General features: G+C 40.9%; 1 protein-coding gene across 1 annotated transcript; it reads right to left on the reverse strand.

Annotated features, from left to right (window-relative positions):
* Nucleotides 1-1,464: 1,464 nt before the first annotated feature.
* LOC140064607 (syndecan-4-like) lies at nucleotides 1,465-18,536 on the reverse strand. The gene is made up of 5 exons (XM_072111673.1): nucleotides 18,327-18,536; nucleotides 6,100-6,256; nucleotides 4,686-4,729; nucleotides 4,270-4,447; nucleotides 1,465-3,135 (listed from the first exon to the last, which is right to left on the reverse strand). Exons 1-5 carry the CDS (start codon nucleotides 18,384-18,386, stop codon nucleotides 2,987-2,989), a joined length of 588 nt encoding a protein of 195 aa, XP_071967774.1. The 5' UTR covers nucleotides 18,387-18,536; the 3' UTR covers nucleotides 1,465-2,986.
* Nucleotides 18,537-23,583: the final 5,047 nt, after the last annotated feature.

Raw genomic sequence — 23,583 nt, forward strand, 5'->3', positions numbered from 1 at the left:
CTATAACTGTACTGCACATTGTCTACTGAAATCTATAGTAGAGAATCTGAAGTGCACATGTCCCACGGGAAGTGGTGGAAGAACTCATATGTCTATACTATTATATACACTTAGGTCATCTTTTATTAGATCCTCTTCTAAATACATAGTCATTGATTTGGAGTCGGTCCCCCTTTGAAGCCAAAACTTCTTTTGGCTTCTCCTTTTACCTTTCTTCAAGATTGCTGTAAGAATTTTGCCCATTTGGTCAGTCACCAATGCTGGAAATTTTCAAGTCAATTTCAAAGATCTTCCATAGGGTTGAGGTCACGGCTGCATGCAGGTTGGCCACTTTCCACTAAACTTTCCGGTTTGCACAATGCAGGTTATGCTCTCTTGACTTGATCCATCACACTGTCAGAGAAGCGTGATCACCTTATGTCGCCACTTGTCCATCGCTCCAAAGTCTAAGAGGCAGCTTTGCATTTTACACCACTCCCATCAAAAGGTTGGCAATGTGCTTCGCATGCAGCTACTCAGCGTTGTACAATTGTGGGTGGTGAACATAGGAGTGTTGTGTATGTATCAAATTAGATTTTAAAAATGTCGCAAAATCAGCCCACCTCCCCTTGCCCTAAAATAAACAGCCATTTCTCAACACCGTCTCACATGGGCCCATGTGCAACCCAGTTCAGTAACATAAGATTGTATCATGCATTCCAATCCGCAGGATGTAAAGCAGAGGAATCCGGGTGTTTTTTTTGCTGTAACCAAACACCCCACACTCTGCAGTACTAGTGCCAATGCACCTCCACATATCTTGGGTGGCGAGTCAATTCTAGGCAAAACTATTTTGTGATATTTGTAACTCTTACAAAAGCTAACCCCCCCCCCCCCCATCCACTGTGCAGAGACTGGTGGGAATATTGACAGCATTGTGAGAGTTTCATATAGCCGGGATGTAAGGAGCACACAAACTGCAGATAACCCTACTATGCCCTTGTGGTCACTGGAATAGACCTTGGTTCAGCTGTCTGCCACTAACAGGCCAACTATGGGACACAGTTCTAGAGGTCTGAGATGAAGTCCTCAATACATTTAGTGCAGGTGGGAGCGCTGGCTTCAGTACTCAATTATCTGGCCTATATAACAGAGGTAAGATGGTCGCAGTTTGCCATACTCCAAGCAGAAGAATTGTCCTGCCTCTGAATGCCAAGGCTGGAAGGGAAGCCGGAGCAACAAGAAAACAGTATCAGCATCTGGAGGTGGGGCTCAGTCTTACCTCCGTTTGTGAACAGCACTCCACAGAAGAGTTGCTGCTTGTCACCTCTGCTATAGGTTAGCCATCATTGTCTTACAAACATTCATGAAGAGTAGGACGGCACTAGAAAAATAAGTGGACAACCACTTTGACAGTCTTAATTTACTTTATTCAAAATATCTATTTATGTTTTATGCATAAAAAGAACCCCTACTAAAGAAAGGTTGTGAAATATAAATATATTTTAATAGTTGCTACATTGAAATATTGTACAGGTACAAAAACAAAACAGGAAGTAGTATTGTATGGTCCGAAGTGAAAAGGAATACAGAGCAGTCAGTACACAATGAAACCATCATTATACAGTGAAGAACCGAATGGAAACATAATTTAGTGACTGCCCTATAGAATTTTTTATTTTTTTAAAGTGAACCTGTAACCAATATTGGTGGAGCCACTTGTAGTGTTTAGTTGGAAAACCTGAGACATGGGTGTAGAACAATCTCAATGAGTTGGTCCAAAATGATTTTCCGTGTAATGGCCATCGCCCACTCACACCATCCAAGTCAAAATTGGCTTCAAAATTTCACGGCAATTGGGCACCACTGACGAGCAGCAATGTCTAGGGTAGCCAAAGTATTCCCAGGTAAATTTGAAGAGCGGTTTCCAAACAGTTATCAAATTCTAACCAATAAAATAAGTGGTGCAAGGTTCACTTTAAAATGCCCCTGGTAAATACAAATATATATATTATACATATATACACACACACAGACATTAATATAAAACATTAAAGGGGATTTAAATAAAAAAAGCATTTATTTAAGAAAACAAAAAAATTCTACAAACAAAATCAATATTACAAATGCTATTCAAACCTAAAGTTACTAGAAAATACATTTTTAAATGCATTTCTGATTTTTAACATTTTATTATTCTCCTTTAATAAAAAAAAAAAAAAATAATCTTGAAATATTTCAAAGATTTTATGACTACAATTCAATGTCTTCCCATAAGGCTAATGACATCAGTTTCTGATCATATGTACCACATACTGACAGATACATACATACACACAGACACGCGCACTTTAAGGACACTGTAGAAAACAGACTTTGTACCTCTCATTGAAAAAGATCATTAGAAAATGGCAGTATATTGTAGTTCTTGGAAGAGAAATTTGGTGAGGTTAAGTTACAATGTTCCACATATAGAAGTCATTTGCATACCACTACTTCTTAAGGCAACTTTGCCTTTCAAACCGTTTCTAAAGTCCTACTTTCGACTTTCTGTACTTCAGTAGCCTCAATCTTTATACACATACGGAAGACATGTAGAAAATATTTCTATTTTAGAAGAGATATTTAAATTACAGAAAATATGCATATTAGCGTTTTACGAACAAATTATCCCAAAAAGTTAAATGTCCACTCTTTAAAATGTAGTGTATTTAACTTAAAGCATCCACTTTTATTTCATTAAATGTGCTCTAGACAAGAGCATCTGGAATTTTTTTGTAGGTTTTTCGTCAGAATTTCTGGCAAATCTCATTCAAGGATTCAAAAAAAAAAAAAAAAAAAGAAATTAAAATAAAAAGTAGAACAGCTTATTTTTTTTCCTTTTGATATTTTTAACTGTGAGCTGTAGCAGTTTTGATATCAGATGACAGGAATGCATTTGGTAGTTTGATTTCTCAGCTCTTGCATTTCCAAGTCCGGTCAACAGTCAAAAAGGTTCACGAGAAGCTTATGCCTCGATTGTTGGAGCCTTTGTGTAGATCGGTTTCTTCACTACGTCGTAGGCAACGTCTTTATTGATGTTCCTCCTGAAGCGCATCACCAGTAGGACAATGACAATGGCAAACACCAAGCCAACAAATGCGCCAGCAAAGACAGCTGTGTAAAAAATAAAAAAGACAAATTGAAGATATTTTTGAAAAAGTAGAAGTATATGAAGGGATACTACAGGCAGGGAATCTGCATGTGGCAGTGTAGCGTGAAGTTCATAATTTTTCGCACCACCATATGAAGTTACAACAAGATGCGGCAATTCATCTGTGTGAGGCCCAAGAAGTTCTTTTGCTGTTCCATGAAGGACATTACCATCAGTTTTACTGATGGTAGACATGTCCTACTAAGAAATGACTTTATTTTAACTCTATACGCCGTGATTGCAGCAATATAGCTATAAAAATGATGCCAAATAGTCTGTGCACTCCGGCTACTTAAGCCGAGTGCCTTGTCTTAAATTTATTCACTCCCCCCTTTCCCATACAAGTCCTGACGTCACCTGCTCTATGTACTGTGACTTGTATCGGAAAGGGGATGGCAGTAAAGTAATTAAAAGACGAGGTGATCTCTGAGGTGGGCGGGGGGCGTTACCAGACCGCCTTCATGCTGTAGCTACACAGGCTGTTACCCCAGAGTGCTTCATGCTCATTAGCATATTTTCTAAAGTTGATTTTAGAAGGAAGTCAGTCATGTAGAAGAAAAATACCACAGTCACAGTGCCTGGATCTATGAGTGTCTCTGGTTTATCAGGTTTGATTTTAATGATGGATTACCTATCCTCCTGTGAGTATTACCATTACCCATAATGTAGCAATTCTACCATTTTTTTTCCAAAGCTGCACTTTTTTAGTTCTTACAAGGAAAGTCACAATCCACATGAAATAAAAATGATCGTTGACTAAACAAGCACAACAGTGCCTCCAAGAACACCCAATAGGGCTACAGATACGTCCAAAAACACGGTCACTGAATAGGGTTGTAATGTAATGCAGCAACACCCCCCCCCCCCCCCTCCTCCTAATGAATGAGTTACAATTCAGGTCATTACAATAAGAGGAAGGAACTTCACTTAAATAAAAATCTAATCACAGCGTCTGTTCCTTCCACTTTATAAATGGGTGAAAACATATCCTCATGCATATTTTTGGTCATCTCACAGGTGGCTTTTTTTGTAAATGAGTGGAGTATGAAAAAAAACAGGAAACAATGCAAAACAGGACAATGCACAAAAACACTCACCGATGACCACTTCTGTTCTGCTGAAAAAGCCATTAGAGGTGCTGGCCATAGAGATTTCATTGGATTCATCATCATCAAGGTTTGTTCTTTTAATCACTATATCATTGTCCTCTTGGACAATTTCATTTTCAGTCTTTTGAATGAAGTCGTCGTCTAATATGAAGTTACCCAAGGTGGTCTGTGGGTGCAAGAAAGACGTTATATTGGGAGTTGGGAAGTTCAATTATTATTACATCCATGTCCTGAAAAAGATCAGCCTTTATGCTATACAAGAGGAGAATATACAATTCGTTTTGGTATGTGCATCGATTAAAAGAGCTCAGATTTTATGACTTGGCACAAATACAGACCAAGCCCTTTTACTCATCTTTCTAAGCACGGATAATACAGGTTTTCATGTAAAACTCAACACTTACCGTGGGTGTGTATATGGTTGAATCAAGGTCATCTTCAATATCATCTGCAAAGATGAAGATCAGATATCAGTATAAATTTCAAAGCCCCGACTACATTCATTAACCAAAGCTACAGAATAATCTAAAAAACACTACTGTGAAAGCATACTTAGACCAGTAAATAGCTATACTTCTACTACATAACTATTACTCCCACCCCCCAAAAAGACATGAAACTAGCTTTAGGAGTGCAGCAGAAAGAATACTGCATGTCCTTTAAATTCTCGAGGGCCGGTATGTGAATTCTGCACACAGGTGCATCTAACATCTAATTTTGGTAAGACTATTATTGCCACACCTGGTTTGTTTTTCCTATGTATTTATATGGCAGATATGTCAATACACGTCCACACAGAACAGTGTACATGATTAAAGGGCACCTACCACCACAAATCTACCTATAAAAGGTAGATTAGGTGGATCAATGGGACGTGAGGATAGCCCTTTTAAGGGCTAATCCTCACGTCCCCACACTTTTTTGATAACTTTTATTATCCCTATATTCAAATTTACTTATGCGGCTACTGGGGCGTGGAGTAGCCGCATCTGAGGTTACACGAGGCAGCTACTCCACGCCCCGGTAGCCACTTTACCCCTCCTACTCACCCATCTTCGGCGCGCATCTCCGCGAAGCTGCGCGCCCTCGTCCGGCGATCCTGCCGTCTGCGCATGCGCAGAAGAGCAGGCCCGCGCCTGTTTCGGAGCAGTGAGCGCGCAGGCGCGGGCCTGCTCTTCTGCGCATGCGCAGACGGCAGGATCGCCGGACGAGGGCGCGCAGCTACATGGAGCTGCGCGCCGAAGATGGGTGAGTAGGAGGGGTAAAGTGGCTACCGGGGCGTGGAGTAGCCGCCTCGTGTAACCTCAGATGCGGCTACTCCACGCCCCAGTAGCCGCATAAGTAAATTTGAATATAGGGATAATAAAAGTTATCAAAAAAGTGTGGGGACGTGAGGATTAGCCCTTAAAAGGGCTATCCTCACGTCCCATTGATCCACCTACCACCCAATCTACCTTTATAGGTAGATTTGTGGTGGTAGGTTCCCTTTAAGAGGAGGGTGGAAGGCACAAGCCTAATGCTTTATGTGGGTTTATAATAGAGTGTAAGTGTAGGTAATGGCTTCTTTATATTTTAGGTAATGCCTAAATGTTAGAGGAATGAGCTAGTTAAAGATCATATAGCTATTTTGAGTTTCCATGTTCATACCCTTACGATTAAAATCCCTAAACCCGAGTACAACACAGTTTCACAGAGTCCAAATGCAACAAACCTTACAGTTCATTGTTAGGATACATAATGCTACGAATGACCTTCATCCTGGGATTCTAAAAAAAAAAAAATTCATAACCACAAGGCAGGTGCAAAACTAAAATTTACCTGTAAAACCAGAACCAGAGTTTTGATCAAAATCTGAATCATCGTCTGAATCATCTTCACCATAGTAGTCAGTATATAGATCTTCATCATCTGACCCCGAACCCTCGATGAGCCCATTGATTCCTACATTTGGGTCCATCAACTCAGTTTCTCTCATCTAAAATAAGAGGAAAAAAAAAAAATATATATATATATATATATATATATATATATATAGTAATCTATAAAAGCATCTATAGCAGCTAGGCAGTTCTACAAAGACATGGTACATAGAGTTGGCATATGAAGAACAGTTTTGTATCAGAAACTCAGGATCCAGCAACATAACCGTTAATACAGTCGACACGTACATCAATTTCTTCCCAAGCAGATTTTATTTCAACAATTAAAACAGGTTGGTTTAGAATTTTCCTTTACTGCAACGTGTAAAGCTACAACCACACCTGCTTTGCAGGGCACGCCTAGAAAAATATGTTGCGTGTGTAAAAAGGGACAACTGTGTGACAGCACAGACACACATTATAAAAGAGGTCAAACACAAAACATACAAGCATGTGAACAGTCAGCAACGTATTAGATGTGACCTGAATACATTAATAATACATAGTAATAGGCCAGTGGACATCCTTCTTGGAAAACCCCATACAAAAAGGGTGGATTTTATCAATTACGGTACATGAATTCTCAGAATTCTACTAACCAGAACCAAGCCAGATCTATGGTAGAAAAGTGATGGGCAACAATGGCATTTGGTCAAACCCAATCAAAGTTTTGTCTATTCTACCCAATCGGGACGCCATGGAAGAACCATAAGTGTTACCTACCTACCTTTGGACTCAATTACTGCAAACTAACTTGTCCCTGGCAAGTTTGGTGGCAAACCCAGACCCACAACGAGTTGTGTGCGTTATTCAAAGCTCCAAGGACATGGCCTCTAACAATTGTGCATTAAAACACATGCACATTTGAGAAATCAACTTAAAATATGCAGACAATGCTCTGTGCGTTAGCCAAAAACCTCTTTCTTACCCACTGGGGAGCAATATTTTATACTTAACAGGACATTCTGAAGCTTCATATTTGCATTGCCTGAAGAGTTTAGTCAACGCTTTGCTACATGCTGGAAACTCCTGGTAAGTTTCCAAGTTAGCTGGTTGCACAACATAAACTGGTCTGAGCGCACATAAAAAAGGCTTGTGATAATTACAATCAGGTTCCAGGAACTATAGTCATAAAAAGAAACAGACTAGCACATACACCACAATGACTTCAAAGATATTTCCATTGTATACCAGGATAGCCAAGTATTCACTATAGTAACACAGCAGACCATCACATGGGTTCAGCAAATCAAAATAAAGATCTTACAACCCATTTTCAACCCAAGAGGTTCTGCAGGAGCTAGTAGGTGGGCAGATTGGTGGTCTAATCTCTAGACATAACCATTTCCTGACATAATCAGTCACCCAACAGGAAGCCAGGACTTTGATAGGGAGAAAACCACAATCCAGCAGTAACATTACTCAAGGTTATAGAAACCTCAAAATCCAAAAGGGGAAAAAAAAAAGCAAAAAGAGCTTATTGCAATGGCTGAAGTGAGAAGTATAAAGGGAATATTGATGGTGAAATCTGCCATTATAGACCAACTAGCCTTTCTAATGATTTGTTAATGACAATGTAAACATGGACTTGTTGTTCTGTGTATATTAATCTGCGGGATAATGTTTAACTTAATGAGAGATAACAAACTGTACTCCGCAAGGTCAGTTCCTGGGACACCTGGTTTGCAATGCTGAAGTTACTGCAAACAGGCACATGAGGCAGACTTCAGCTCCTTGTCTGGTTTACACATTAAACATCACATGCCAGAGAAGTGCAGAGAATCGCACAGATTCAATTAACCTCTAAGGGACTGGAAGGGAAATGTCAGCTTTTTTTCTTTTTTTTTTTTTTTTTTTACAAGTTGGATATCTTCACAACTTTTCAGTATGGGATAACTATGCTGGAGAGCTTTCCACAGATTTCAGTTTTTACATGTGGAAAGTTTTTTTTTTCCCTTTCACAATTATCTTCATCTACAGATATTCCTATAACTTAATGGAAGAGCTAAATATTAGTAGGCTGCCTTTAGACAGTTATACTAAATAGCTTTTTAAGACTATCCACCCAATTTAGATGTTTCCTGTGTTCCTATTTTGGAGCAATATTTGATAAAGCACAGAGCTCAGAGTCTATGGGTTCACTGGGGTATGGTTAACGTTTAAAAGGACTATCAATTACTATAGAAATAGTCAAAGAATCCTCAATATCTTTACATGTAGCACCTTTGAGGATTATGGAAGGAAATCCATATGAGAGTAATCCATACCACACTAACAATAGCTGAAGAACACATCAGACATGGCAGGATGAAAGCCATTCCTTATGAATGTCTTTAGCACAGGTAAAAGATCAAAGCATCTGCATGAAATCCTATAGACCTGTGCCTTGACCTTGTAGAAATGCCATCTGATACATCACTACACCTGTGCAGGTAAGACCGTGGTAGTGGTGGGGATAAGGCAGGAGTTAAAGGTTTGTTTAAACCAGATGCATCCTATAAGATATTAGACATCTGTTGAGCCATCCTTGTATGGGATAAAGTATCCAGAAGGCTTAAAGGCTTTACAAGAGGACACAAAAGGGAATTCATAAAAATGCCACTTGTATGCTTAGCCGGTGGCACTTGCCCATGTACAGGTATTTTGCATCTCGTGAATAAACAATGCCTGTTGACATTGCATGTACTCATATAGAATATTATGTATATATCTTACTTGGAGATGGATTCCCCTTAAGAGTGCAGCAGTCTATGAGGTGCTCAACAATAGATTTTGGCTTTTAGACCTTCAAGAGTTGACCACATTTAATATTCAGGAGCGCTCGGTCCTTAAGGGTTCAACTTGCATACAACTACCCGTACAGTGTAGCCGCAGACTTCATAAAAATAGATTGAATGATGTGATGCACTACAGTGTCTGGACGAAAGCGGTTTTTGGAGCAAATATATCATTGTTGCAGTGCAGATCAATGGCCAAGCACTGTACTGGGTTCATGTGGACTATTCTGGCAAAGTGACATCTTTGGACAATTTTCTTGTGATTGTTCAGCTACCTCCCAGACTCAAAAACCTGGCAATAGGTAGCTGTAAAATTTAGATTGTGAGCTCCTATGTGGACACGGACCATTAGTAGAAAACTAAAGCATTGCAGAGTACATTGATACTATATAAAGGAGTAAAATATTCCCTCAAAGTCATGTCCCTTGAGTAGACTGTATATAGTTGACATGTTACACAGTCATACATGTATGTTGGCTTTTATTAAAGTTATTTAAAAGTCATGATGAGAGCTGACTGCCAAGTCAAGACTCCAGCAACAAAATGCAGGAACTATTTCACACATGTCTGAAGTCCCGACCTCCAGACAATATCAAGAAGAACGCACAGGCCTTAAAAACCAAGCTTACACCATACAAAAAAAAAAACTGGACACCGCCCTAGCGGAGGTCCAATGTTAAACCCTTCCGATTACAAAAATCCATGTTTTCTGTAATACAAAAGCCATGATCACAGCGCTGAAATCAGAGATCTGCTGTGAAACAGAAATCTTCCTGAGCCGACCCTTGTCTTCATTCCTGACTGACAAGGAGAAAAAAAAAAAAAAAAATACAAACTTCTTTTAGGGATGAATCAAACTCTGTAAAAGAGAATCCGAGCCCGGGGGAAAACCGCTTCCTGCCTGCATGTTCCTAAGCTCCGAGGGGCCTGTTTGTACTTGCTGTGGAAAGGATGTGATGATAATGGCGCATTAGCACACAAACATGATAGGAGCATCAGAAACAGTAAATATGACTTCACCACCACAGGGTATTCTAGGTTAATCCAGCATAAATTTCCTTGTGATAGCTCGATGTATGCGTTATACTGGGGTGAGGTCATTGTAGATGTAACAGGACACTGTGCCAAACAAAGAAACGTCTTTTGTAAAAGAATGCCTTCCCGAAGTCATGTCCAAGATGAAGGTAGAGATGCAGAGATTATTGCAGGAAGCCCAAGAGAGGTTTAATATACAACCTTATCAAGCCCCATTTGGGTCGCTTCAACGTTCACTGTGAACTTGAAGGTGGTGCCAATGTTAGTTGTAAATAAGATCATAAACTAGCGACGTAGATGCAAAACCCCCAGAAAAGCCCTTGAAATGTGAATACACAGATTAGATCTCTTAATTAAAAGCGTACGTTGTGCCATACGAGTGCTCCACAAACAGATCTTCATTGTGCCTTCATTCAAAACAGGAAATTAGCACTTTTCTAAATGAATGACTAAATAATTAAAGTGTCTGGGGTAGAAAATCCACTTCATTGTCTGCCCAGGGCACTATTGACTGTACCTATCAGTAATGAGTCAGCTGTTTGCCGAGTGCTGGGACCATGCAGAGATTCCTGATTACAGTGTGAAGTCATTTGCACACCAATGACCCAGTCTGGACAAGAGAGGCTCACGTACACAAGGCATGCCCCCTCCACGTGCATGCAACACTACTACACTGTTGTAAATCATATTTGCACCATGAAGGATGGTAACATCTGCAGTTTATAAAATATATAAGCAGGAATCTTTTCCCAATTTGTTGCAATTATCGACACACAAATCCAGTTTATTAGATGAAATCCATTTGGACAGAAGGGGGAATCATGCTTGCTGTGCTACTTGTTAAACAGTTGTATCTATAAGAACAGATGCCTGCCCGCATAGTCTAGAATATCAGGTGACAAGTCAGGAAGCAATGGTCTCAAAATTAGATAGAAGGAAGATAGCGCTTCCGAATGGTCCCTATTGGCATAGCACGGAAAAGCCATGGGAAAAGCTGAAGTGTTATGGGATAAACAGGAAACAGGGTACAATAGTAGCTGCATTATTTTAAAGTACGTGGAAGGAAGTGCTCATCGAATAACATTGTAACAGCTGTAGACATCTTTATATACTGCTGAGGCTTGTCCGGACCTTAGGAAGTATTAAAATGGTTTTCAATGAGATGGCAAGCACCTGCGCTGACAAAAGCCAGGGAGACAATAGCCACTCGCATTCTAACTTGTTTGTACAAACTTCTGATTGCACAAGTTGGAGAAGACAAGTATACATTCCCAATCGAAAAGGGAAACAAGATCTTGTAACTTTATCCAAATTGAGAAAAACCAACATGTGACAGCGCTTGCTCAGGAGGTCTTCTTGAAGTCTTCTGCTCCCTCATGTGTAGTATAAAAATATTCTGTGGCCTGGCAGGCACAGCAGTGGCACCTAAAAACACAACATATACCCACCTTCACAGGCTTCAAACACAAAAGAAAGTGGTCCAAGGAGAACGCCCTTGCTAGAAAGTTAAAACCACAAGATCAGGAGATGGTCACAGAGCCAGATTACATGGAGGATAGATAGCAGTTTCGACAGCCAAAATGTCATTGTGCCCAGTCCAGGTGCAAAACTTTGCAGAAGACTTTGTAAATTATTAGTATAGTTCTATCATTAGCAACCAAATTAAAGCCATTCATATATCCTCTGACGTGTGGATCTCTGAAGGGAAAACATAGCTTTTAATCCAAGTCTCCAGGCTCTAAACTATGGGCAGGTTTATGGCTGACTAAAGAGGTGGTGAAGCAGCAGCATAGTCATGGAAATTTCACATAAAATGATTTATTCAAGGGCGGTAAAGCACCAATAAGTGGCTTACACACCGTTTCTATTCGTACAGCAGGACTGAGCGTGCACGTATACACTTAAAGGACGGCTACCACCAGAATGAAGTATTGTAAACCAAGCCCCCCTCTGGCAGGAACTGCTCCTCTTATGCGTGGTTTATTGGTAAAAAAAAAAAAAAAAAAAGAAAATATGTAAATGAGCCTAAGGGGCTCTGTGCTGCTTTGTTATTAGTGGAGTCTGGAGCCCCTCAGAATCATTTGCAGAATTTTGAAAACAAGGGCATAAGAAGCTTAACCCCTTAAGGACGCAGCCATTTTACAGCTTAAGGCTCAGTCCGATTTTTTGGATTCTGACTTGCTTCGCTTTATATGGTTATAACTTTTGAACACTGTTACTTATCAAAGCGATTCTGAGATTGTTTTTTCCCCACATGTTGTACTTCATTTTAGTGGTAAATTTTGGCAGATAAGTTTTGCGTTTATTTACAAAAAAAAGAAAATATGATAAATTTTTTGAAAAATTTGCCATTTTCGAAATTCTAAATCATTGCGTTTTCAGGCAGATCGATTTACCACCTAAATAAGTTGCTGAATAACATTTCCCATTTGTCTACTTTACATTTTCATAATTTCTGAAATATCTGGATAATTTATTTTGACGTCACGTGGCTTACAAATAGAATAGCGCTTTTCCGGATTTTCAGAATTGACTATTTTGGGGATAAATACAGTTTTGAATGAAATTTTACATATTTAGCATCAAAACCCCCTATATAATCTACCCATTTTCAAATCTGCACCCCTCAAGCTATCAGAAACAGCTTTTACGAAGATTGTTAACCCCTTGAGATCTTCATAGTAATTGAATCAAAATGGAGGTGAAATTTAGAATGGTCATATTGTTCCCTTATACGTTCATTTAGCACCAAAATTTACACATTTCCAAAATATAAAAAGAGAAAACCCACCATACAATTTGTTCTGCAATTTCTCCTGAGTACAAAGACCCCCAACATGTGGCCGTTACTTGTTTTATGGGGGCACAGCGAGGCGCAGAAGGGAAGGAGGGCGCTGCAGCTGCCAGGATTTTAGTTTCCTCATTGGCCCCTTTTGAAGGCTATAAAATTTTCGCTTTTTCGTTATTGGGGCCATGTGACGGCATTTTTTTTGCGGGATGAGATGCTTTTTCCATTGTTACCATTTTGGGGTTGGTATCACCTATTGTTGAAAATTTAGGAACTTTTTTTGAGGGCAGGAGTAGAAAAGCATCAATTCTGTACTGGATTTTTGACTTTTTTTTTTGGTGTTCACCGTATAGCCTAATAATCCTGTTATCTTTATTCTATGGGTTGATACGATTACGGGGATACCAGACATGAATATATTTTCTTACGTTTTACTAAATTTGTCAAACAAAACCCTAATGTGGGGAAAAAATCTATAATTTTTGTATTGCCATCTTCCAAGTGGCATAACTTTGTTACGTTTTTGGCTACGGAGCTGGTTGATGGCTTGTTTTTTGCGGGACATGTTGTACTTTGCACCAGTATCATGTCTGAGTACATATGGTTTTTTGGTCGCATTTTATATCATTTTTTGTGGGATTGAAAAGGTAAAAATCATAATTTTTGGAGGGTTTATACCAGTTTCTTTTTACGGCGTTTATCGTGGGGGTTCAATAATGATTTACTTTTATTCTACGGGTTGTTACGGACGCGGTGATACTATATATGTGGGGTTTGTGTTATGATTTAGACTTTTTTTTTGAGTTATATGTCTCTTTATATGTTTTGGGGCATTTTTAGTGATTTATGACTTTATTTTTTTATTGAATAACTTTTTTTTTTACTTTTTCACTTTTATACCATGGGACATGAAGAAGCAATCATCTGATTGCTTCTTCATGATAATATTCTGCAATACTGATGTATTGCAGAGTATTATCAGTGTCAGCCTATGCACTTGCATAGGCTGGCACTTTGCCAGTAAGATGACGTCACAGACGCCATCTTACTGGCAATTCTTGCTAGTAACTCTGGGGTCCAGATCGGACCCCAGAGTTACTATAGCAACGATCAGCGCCCCCCGAAAACGGTTCGGGGGGGGCCGATCGTGGGGGAAAGACCCCCCAGATACTTGTTAGATGCCGCGGTCGCGCTGACCGCGGCATCTAACGGGTTAAGCACCCGCGATCGGAGACAACTCCGATCGCGGGTGTTACACTGGGGTGCCGGCTATTAGTTACAGCCGGCACCCCGTGTTTCCCGATGCCGGTTCGGCTCTGATCCAGAGCCGAGCCGGCATAAGCGCCGTGGCGGATATATCCGCCACTGAGCGCTAAGTCACTGCGCTCCGTGGCGGATATATCCGCCGCGGAGCGTGAAGGGGTTAAAGAACAGATCCCACCAGAGGGGGCACACAGCAGTACGTCAGTGTGCTTGGTTTACAATGCTTTTATTCTGGTGGTAGATTTCCTTTGACTTTCAGGCAAGCTTGAGAATCATTTCCATTGACACCGCTATGGCATGTCCATCAGATCATCCAGTTAATTAAACATTTTACATTTACAGAAGATAGATATTCCCACAATGGCTGCCTTAACTTTTGTCAGACAAGATGGCATTAAGATGCTCACAAGTGAATGCATTACAGTTAAGCTTATACAAAAAGTGAGAAGACTAAAGCCTAAAAAAAGGTCTGACGTTGTCAGGATGTGAAGCATGAAAGGCAGTATAATAGGTACACGCAGGGGCTGTTTACTCGACATGTAAGGGCACCTGGAATTCTGTGCCGCACACAGGACCACATTCTACAGGGGCAGAACAAAAGGAGCTCAGCAAGCTGGAGTCTGCCCCCACAACATAGAAGAATACCGCAGCTGTTCACTAGCTCTGGAGATAACAGGACAGGGGAGACACTGCCAAAAAGCGGGCATGTGTCATATCTGGTGTTGTACGTCACATTAGGACTAAAGTAGTTATTGACGTGGTTAGTCATTGTGACTCACCTGAAGGGTGTATAGAACATACATACAAGGCCGTCCCTCCCATATTTGTAGAAGGAGCAATGATATAGCTAATAAATACCTACATTAACAACTGAATCAGTGCCGACTAATAGGTGATGGGAGTTTTCTGAAAAACCTAGTAAACTGTATACAACATCACTACAACTAGTGAACAGGCCGAAGTGAGATCACAAGTCACATCTAAGGCTTAGATTACAGAAGCATTCAGCACTGAGCCAAACGTGAACAAAGTCTACGACTAGCCAGAAGTTCAAGGCCGTAAACAGGCCCAAAACAACAAACATTCACCAACCGGAAAATTTTTTTTTTTAGGAATGAGGCCTCAATGGTTATTTACATGAAATTTTGCCCATGCGTAAAGACTGCATACACAAAACCTTAAGCAAGTGCTACTTAAGCACTGGACTGACCCCTAAAATTGCAGGCAGCCAGGGCACATACCAGGGGATGATGTTCAAACAGGAGGCACAAATCCATGTTTTATTGTCGCACATAGGGCATAAAAAAAAAAATCTAAAAATTCCTCAGTCACGTAACCTGCGTCACCAGCACCCCAGGCATGTGGAAACGACTCACGATCTCCATCGTTACCTTGCTAAAACACACACTTTATTGGTTTTTGGTACTAAAAAATTCACACTTTTAGGGTACATTCACACGCGGTATGCCCGCCGTGCGGGCATACCGCCGTGTGCTGGAGGTGAGGAGGAGGTGACCCCTCCTCCCTCCATAGGAAATAGCGGCACACGGCTGCACATCCGCCGAAAGATAGAGCTTGCTCTATCTTTTTGCGGTGTGCGGCCCGGATCGGTGCCACACATGTGTGGCACCGGATCCCCGCCGTGCCGCTATTGCCGTCTATGGGGACGTACATGCGGCCGCATGTACGGCCCCGCAGACGGCAGTGTGAATGAGCCCTTACAGTGTCGACAAATCCAATAGTCGATTAGCTACATACTGATGAGGGGGAACTATAGTCATGAAATCTCTGCATCGGAAATGATCTTTTAAGTAGAACACTTTCCTAGCTCATAAAGCACCATATCATTTATATGTAAATGAAGCCGTCCCATAGAGAACAATTACCCCAGAGGGGCCTCTCTCTATAGGCGCCTGTCTTTTGAACTGGCAGACTGACTCTGTAAGCCTTGCTTGTTGTTTTGAACTAGTACAATTCAAGTGTTTTTTTTTTTGTCCTCAGACCCGCTGGAGCATATGTCACAGCATAACCCTGTCCATAGCTCACTGCATCCTAAAAGGACCAAAAACATCCCCAGGCTTCAATCACAAGTCGTCTTTTTTGTACAGTTTAAAAAGTAACCATGCCTTGTGAGGCCACTGACCCCAACTAATGCGCACATGATATCCGCTTCACGAGAAATCTAATGCTCCCCTTAGTGCTCCTCTAGTTCATGCACTGGAAATCTGAAGGAAATCATTTCCTAAAATGGGCATCCTTCCTTTTTAACAAGGGGGAAAAAATTCCAGAAAAGCAGTTTATGACGTTACGCAAGACAGGAGGGTTTATGTTGCAACATTAATGTACCGTGACATGGTGAGACATCAAAGTCAGGCAAATCCAGGCATCTATGACGACTGATTCAGTCGCCCCACAAACTAGTTTACTGTCGCCAGGCGAGGAAAGTCACAGCTGGAGGCTCCGAAATAAAGTTACGCGAGTGTTCCAGGAAACTTGGCTTCCCGAATCCTTCCATGTTTATCCAAGCTCCTTGTTTTACATAACTACTTGACAGACAAAGATGCCAGCAACATCTGCTAATAAGACGGCCATGAGGTTGCTTTATCCCACAGACAAGAAAAATTCCAAACATGAGCTGGAATCTAAATATTAGCCTCTTAGCCACAGAAGAGCGATCCCCTTGCCAAAAAGTCATTTGGCTGTAGTGCAAGAATGAACGTGACGTCGACTCAAAGTTCCTGAGGCCTTTGGTGCAACGGACATAAGGATATGGATGAGGTCATGGAAGAAGCCCACCAACAGGAAGAACACCACACAATATTGCGGGACACGCAAATTTTATTGTAGCATCATTTCAGAACAACAAATCCAACCAACTGCCGATTTGTGCCAAAACCGAGGTGTGAACCTTTATGGACACACACCAAATCACTGTATTGTCTCTCGTATTTCAACACAAGCTACAGGTCAACATTTTACCACCCAAACAGACGACCTTTATAGTAAGATAAATCCAAACATGTGTCAGTCCTACACCAAAAGTATGGGCGCTGCAGGGATCGGCTAGTCAGAAGCACCAAATCCATCTCCATTTATGCCCCTTCTTTATATGAGCATTACAAATTTGGGGGGGGGGGGGCACTAAACTTCTATGGAGAAGGTAACAATGGGCATGGGAAACTTTTATACAGTGTATCTATAGCAGTACTGTTAGTTTTCAGGGGTTCAAAGAAAGAATTCTTTTTTTTTGGGGGGGGGGGGTTTGGTGTTCCAGTGACATGACACAGCAAGACCAAAGGGTATGCAGGAGTGACACAACCAGTACTATGTTCTTGTAAAATAGGAAGAATACTTCTTTTATTGGACCCAACATGGGACACCCAATACCACGGACAGTGAGCATTTGTTGGGATAAGGAAAAGTTTAGTTTTTTTTTGATAAGACAGACAAGTCAGCTGTGATTTTTAACCAAATCATCATTACACATACGACTGGACACACCATTAACCTTCCACACATCAATAATCAATGGGGGGATATTATCGTAAAAAGGAAACGTAAATAAGTAATATCAAGCATTTCCTGTGCCAAGTCGATGAGACCCTAAGAAAGCCTCTTAGCGCACACATTAGGTCTGTAATGGAGGATACTGCTACGACACAAGTCACACACAGGGGAGCGGGGTTGGTCAGAACTTTATCCACAGCTCATTAGCCAAGCGAATAACGTCCACAAGGGAAAAGGTGCTGGAATTCCAATGGAACAATGGGATAGGTCAGGGAGCGAGCCTCACGCTCCGAGCTTCAGAGACAGAGCAGACATAAGAAAAGAGACATGCTTATAAATGGAGACCCTTTCACCAGACATTCCAGTCACACAGCTCAATGGTCACGGACCCTGGGAGGGCGACGACCCCTCTATTTCCACCACACGTTATAAAGCAGATTGTGTTCACAGGCTACTATAAAAGCCATAAGGTGGTCACCAAATATTCAGCTTTTGACCACTTGGTCAACAAATTTACCACAGCTTTAGAAAAAGTTACTATGATGCAACATATCAGCCATGTGTGAGGCTTATAAAGTCTAAGCAAGAACTCCTGCTGGGATTTGTAGTCCCACCACACAGTCTAGTACAAGGTAACAGGCAGCCCCCCTCACACACACAGCACTGGCGCGCAGCACAGGAATGCGAGCAATGCGCTGCTGCCCCCCTCCCTTCCCGTTTACCCGCGCTTTTGTGCGACTGCGCTGCGTCACTTACCGATTCTGCGGCAACTGCGCTAAGCAGGAACCCGACAAGGAGCAGGATCTTCTTGTTCATGGTTAATGGCGCTTAGGTCCTGTTCAGAGACAATCCCAAAAAAAAACTACTCGGTGGCTGCGATAGCAAAGCGTTAACTCCACAGCTGCTGTGCGACTCTTTCCAGCGAACTTTACTACTCTCCTCTGTGTGTGTGTTACCTTCAAAGGATTTTTTATAAGATGTCTCCTCCCATTCACTACACACAGTCCTCTCTCCCCTCCCCCACATTACCGGAATTTCCCTGTCTGGAGTTGATTCATTTAAAGGGGAAATGACATAAGAGGCTTTAGGTTTCACTGGTGACTTTTGGAGGAATTTTTTTTTTCTACTCTCTTTTGTTTCCTATGACATGAGGTGGTAGCAGTGTGAGGCAGGGGTTTACTACATGGCTACACTTTCCACTTTCACATTCATTGCCTGACTACAGGGAAGTACAGAGTTACTTTCTATATGTTTCTGTCTGTCTGCTGTACTTTTAAAAAAATTATTAACACATTAATTTCAATGGAACCATCTACATGAACATGTGTTTGACAAATATGTGTCAAGGCTGTAGAAAACTAGGAGCAGGTCCAAATACTTCCCGCATTTGGACCTCCCTATAGAGGTCTATGGGGATGTGAACGCCACACAGATTACAAACATGCTCTGAATTTGAAGACCACTTGCTAGGTAATATGATTATATGACCCTTTAGGGGGTTGGGATAAACTAGTGACATCATTTGTCAGTTAACGTTCTTTCATTTCTTTTTTATGGTGGACCCACAAAAAGGGATGCCATACAAATGAAACACGTACACACTGATAATAAATAATAATAATTCTTTATTTATATAGTGCACAGAGATTACACAGCGCTGTACAAATCAGTCCCTGTCCCCATGGGGATCGCAATCTAATCAACCTACCAGTATGTTTTGGAGTGTAGGAGGAAACTGGAGGACCCGGAGGAAACCCATGCAAACACTGAGAAAACAAACTCTTTGCAGATGTTGACCTGGATGGGACTTGAACCCAGGTCCCCAGCACTGCAAAGCTGTAGTGCTCACTTTTGCTGCACCATGATGACACGTAGACTGCAAAAATGGATTAGTGGATAAACAGCACAACTGAGGGAACCTGTCAGCAGAAATTGACTTAATAAACCACTACCCGTATGTTGTGATGCCACTTAACACCTTCCCAATCTTACTTCTTTCATGCCCAGTGTGTTCACATCATCCAGAAAATCTACTTTAAAGTGAGATAGAAATTAGCAGCAAAAAGTCAAGGAGGCAGCAATAAAGCTCTTCCCTTCTCTGAATATCCGCTTCTCTGTGATTGATGTCCCTGTGTCCAGGAAAGTAAGTGACTGGGTCTCCTGAAGTCTGGGACATAATCTCAATCACAGGGGGTATTGTGAGGCGAGGAGAGCTTGACTTCAGTGCTGAATTCTCTGCCACACAACTTTATACATCCAATTTACCTGTCACTTCAAAGTTGGTTTCCTGTATGATGCCATCACCTTAAGCCATGGCATGGTCTGGAAAGTGTTAATCTGCTTGACAACATACTGCTGTTGGTTAATTAGATCAATTACTGCTGACAGGTTCCCTTTAATGGCAGCAATGATGCAAGACCTTGCTGGAGTTGCATGGAAACAATACAGAATTGTCACGCAGTTCTGCAGAAGAACAATCAAATCTAATGTAAAGGAGAGTTATGCAGTCACCCATTGCACCCCGTAAGAGTCGTTTCACATTGGCTATGGTGCTGCGCTTCAGTTTTGTATCCGTTGTGTTTTGCTTACGTGTTGTCTCCGTGTCCTCAAAAAAACTGAAGGTTTAACATTGCTTTGAAAAAGTAATACCTGATTTCTTGTCCTCAACAGTGACGTTTCATATCAAATTACTGAACAACGGGTGTGAAAAACAACTCCAATGTGAAAGAGCCCTAAGATTGCGTTTACACTTTTTGACACACAATATAATAGCTAAGGAGAGGAGATTTGCCTAATTAACATTTTGATCTACCTGATCTGCTATCAAATTTACTAACACTTACTCATAGATCAAGGCACGTGACTGTGGTAATCTTCCTATATTTATTATCTGTAGATCTCTTCCTTCCAAAATCACCTTTTAAAATTATACTAATGAGCCAAAAAGGTTCTGGGGGTGTTATTAGAGCCCCTTCATGCTGTAGATTCACAGGCAGTTACACTGTGCAGGAGCACCTCCCCGCTCCCACTGTGTGCTGAAACTCTACTATTGTGAGATTACATCAGGCACACTGTACACTTCAGCAGCCAGTGATTCTGCAGCATGGAGGGGCTCTAGTAACACCCCCAGAGCCCTGGGCATCATTTTAAAAGTTGATTTTAGAAACAAGGAAGCCATGAATAATAAACATAATATTACCACAGATCTATGAGTAAGTGTCACTGGTTTATCATACTTGATGGTCAGTTTAAGTGAATTGGTAAGTGGTTATGCGGGTTCAACACCAAAGAAAGGGATTTGTTTACCCATGCTGTAATGATCACTAGGGGTCCAAACAGACGTTCCAACATTGGCTGTCCTGTGCTGTAATGCTAGATATTGGGGTAGTGCTGTTTCTTGTATCTTCTTTATTCCTTTTTGGGTTCTTTAGTCGAAACATGCATTGGGGCTCAGACATCCCAAAGTTTGGTAATGGCTGCATATTGTATGGGTAAGCATTTAGATGTGGTCTAAAAATATAGCACCGCATTATCATAACATGGTTAGATGTGATTGCCAGATATGTACATGACCATATGCAAAAACTAGCCACCAAACTCCCATCTCCATAGGAGATACTTTTTTGCGGATAGCTCAAGGTCCCCAAATGCGGTTGTGTGCATGAGACCTTATTTATATATTTTTATTGTTTATTTATTTTATTATATATTTATAATATTTATGATATACTGATAGCTCTGTCAGGGACAGACTCAAACTGCCATGGGCCATGGGCTGTATGAATATTATAGCCCCTACAAGTCTGGAAATCACTTCTTACATATGGTGCTAGAATCAAGCTTCTTTGGAGAATGGAGGATGGGTCCCTTCTGCTTTCAATTCTGGACCCTTAGAGGATATTCAAAGGTCCTGAAATGTCTCTTGTGTACATGTGTATCGAGGGCAGGAACAGATGTACGGAGATTTCATGGATAAAGGTCCTTCTCAGTATAAAATTTGGTAGGGCGGTTTCTGTGGCCATTGGCCCCCTAGGAGACTTGGGTCCTAGCCTACCACCCATACTATATTACAATCCACTACTGAGCTCTTTATTTACCTGTGTGCTTCACAGGAGATTGTATGTTCTATATGTGAATTGTGTCTTTTGCCTCTTTGGCTTTATTCCTGTGTATTCTACTTTCATATACTTTCTATTTATCTATACATCATGAATTACTTGATGTGCATTTAATAAAGGTTATACACTTTAATATTTAGAAGTGTTTGGATTTATGTTTGTAGAGCTATATTCCCCTGCTGTTGTTTTAATACAGGAAGTCAAAATTTTCCCTCTCTTCAGAGAATTACATAGCACTTTAGTTTCAGTTTTTTTGTGGCCGAAAATTTTTTTTTCTACATGTCATGTAATGACATCAGCAGCAGCGTAGGAGTATGGAAAGCAAAATTTCTTGTATCATGATGATGACTGTACACAGCGGTGTTATCTGATCTCTAATGTCTGCTCATAAGCAGCAGTGAAATGTGATGTCATTTCTAGAAAATACAGGTAACGGAAGGAAATCCACACAGAATGTGGAGTAATGGTCATATTTTTAGCACTCAACTTTCACTTGATAGTGGGTCTCTGATAAGTTTCAATGTAAAACACATTTCATTGCTATAAGCCCTAATCCACACACAGATTTTAGTTGAATGCAGCTTGTTATAGGATGTTATGTAGTCATTAAGTTAAGTTGGCTATTAGCAAGGGACGTTCATTTGCTAGATAGACTGTTCAGTCTCCAATTCGGCAATGTCGCACATCCATACCCTAGGAACGCCGCACCGAGCTCACAGCGGTCCGCCGTATTCATGAGGGGGGCTGTTTAAGGCACTACTTTAGTAAACAGCTCCTAGTGCCTTTTTTATGGGTTACAGGTCCTCTTTAAGGTCATCATATGAGTGACATGGTATCTTCATTTAGCAACATTAGGGTATGTTAAAGGGTATTTTTATACTAATTAAAATGAAGCATATAAGATTTAGAAGACATAAACAGTGCTAAAACAACAGCAGGTAGCCACACAATGAATATCCCCTAAATGGGGCCAATAAATGTGCAGTCCCATTATAGCAAATATACATATTTGTATATGTGTATTGTATGCCTTGAAAAAACTGTTACATTTAATAATGGACAGATAAAGGGGTTGTATCAGGTTTGATTGTTTTCCCCTATGCCGACTGCTGGGATCTCCACAGATCACAGGGGTCCCATTCTCACTAATTGATGAAGCAGCAGGTCAAATAAGTGCCCACCCTCTTCATTCAATATTATGGGCTATCTCGGCAGTCTGATAGATGGCGGGGGAACTTATAACCCTTGAGGTCACAATGGACTGCTTAGTATATCAGGCACATGACCATGTAGCCAGACAATTGTACAATATGTTAAAAGATACCCTGCTGGTTATAGCACCTAGCTCAGACCAAAACCATGAAGCAGTGTACTTCATTATTATATTTTTTGGGTGATTGTGGCTGACAATGACTATCTTAGAAAAAACAAATATGTTTGTAGCTCACCAGTTTGTATAAGCAGCCTTTCGTCAGCACGGATTTCGCACGGACCAATGTGTTGTAATCAATGAAGAACACAAAAATGAATCCAGCGTGGAAGGCCATCCATTCATAAAACATACAACTTTATTCCAATATGATGTATATCCAAAATTTTAGATATATATCATGTTGGAATACAGTTGGATGGACAGGCTTTTCACGATGGATTCATTTACGTGTTCTTCAGTAACAATGACTACGGCTGGCAGCACGCAACTGTGCTCCGTGAAAAACACACCCAGCACTGGCTGGATTTTATGGACTGACTACAGTGCCAGGGACAGCTTCTTCCTTTGAATCACATATCAATATGATGTACAGAGTCTTGCCCTGGTACTGGTTGGTCCATGAAATCCTGCCAGTGCATGGTCTGTTTTTTACAAAGTCTGGCCATGTACCACCTGCCTAACC

This window comes from Engystomops pustulosus, chromosome 6 (genome assembly GCF_040894005.1).
Source record: "Engystomops pustulosus chromosome 6, aEngPut4.maternal, whole genome shotgun sequence".
NCBI classification, from domain to species: Eukaryota; Metazoa; Chordata; class Amphibia; order Anura; family Leptodactylidae; genus Engystomops; species Engystomops pustulosus.

Bases quoted from the DNA above. Each gene is read 5' to 3' on its own strand.
- LOC140064607 (XM_072111673.1), bottom strand. From the start codon at position 18,386: ATGAACAAGAAGATCCTGCTCCTTGTCGGGTTCCTGCTTAGCGCAGTT. The intron at 4,730-6,099 runs GTAAATTTTAGT...TCATCTTTGCAG, and splicing joins CTCTGGTTCTGGTTTTACAG to ATGATATTGAAGATGACCTT. The intron at 3,136-4,269 runs GTGAGTGTTTTT...TTTTTTACACAG, and splicing joins CAGAACAGAAGTGGTCATCG to CTGTCTTTGCTGGCGCATTT.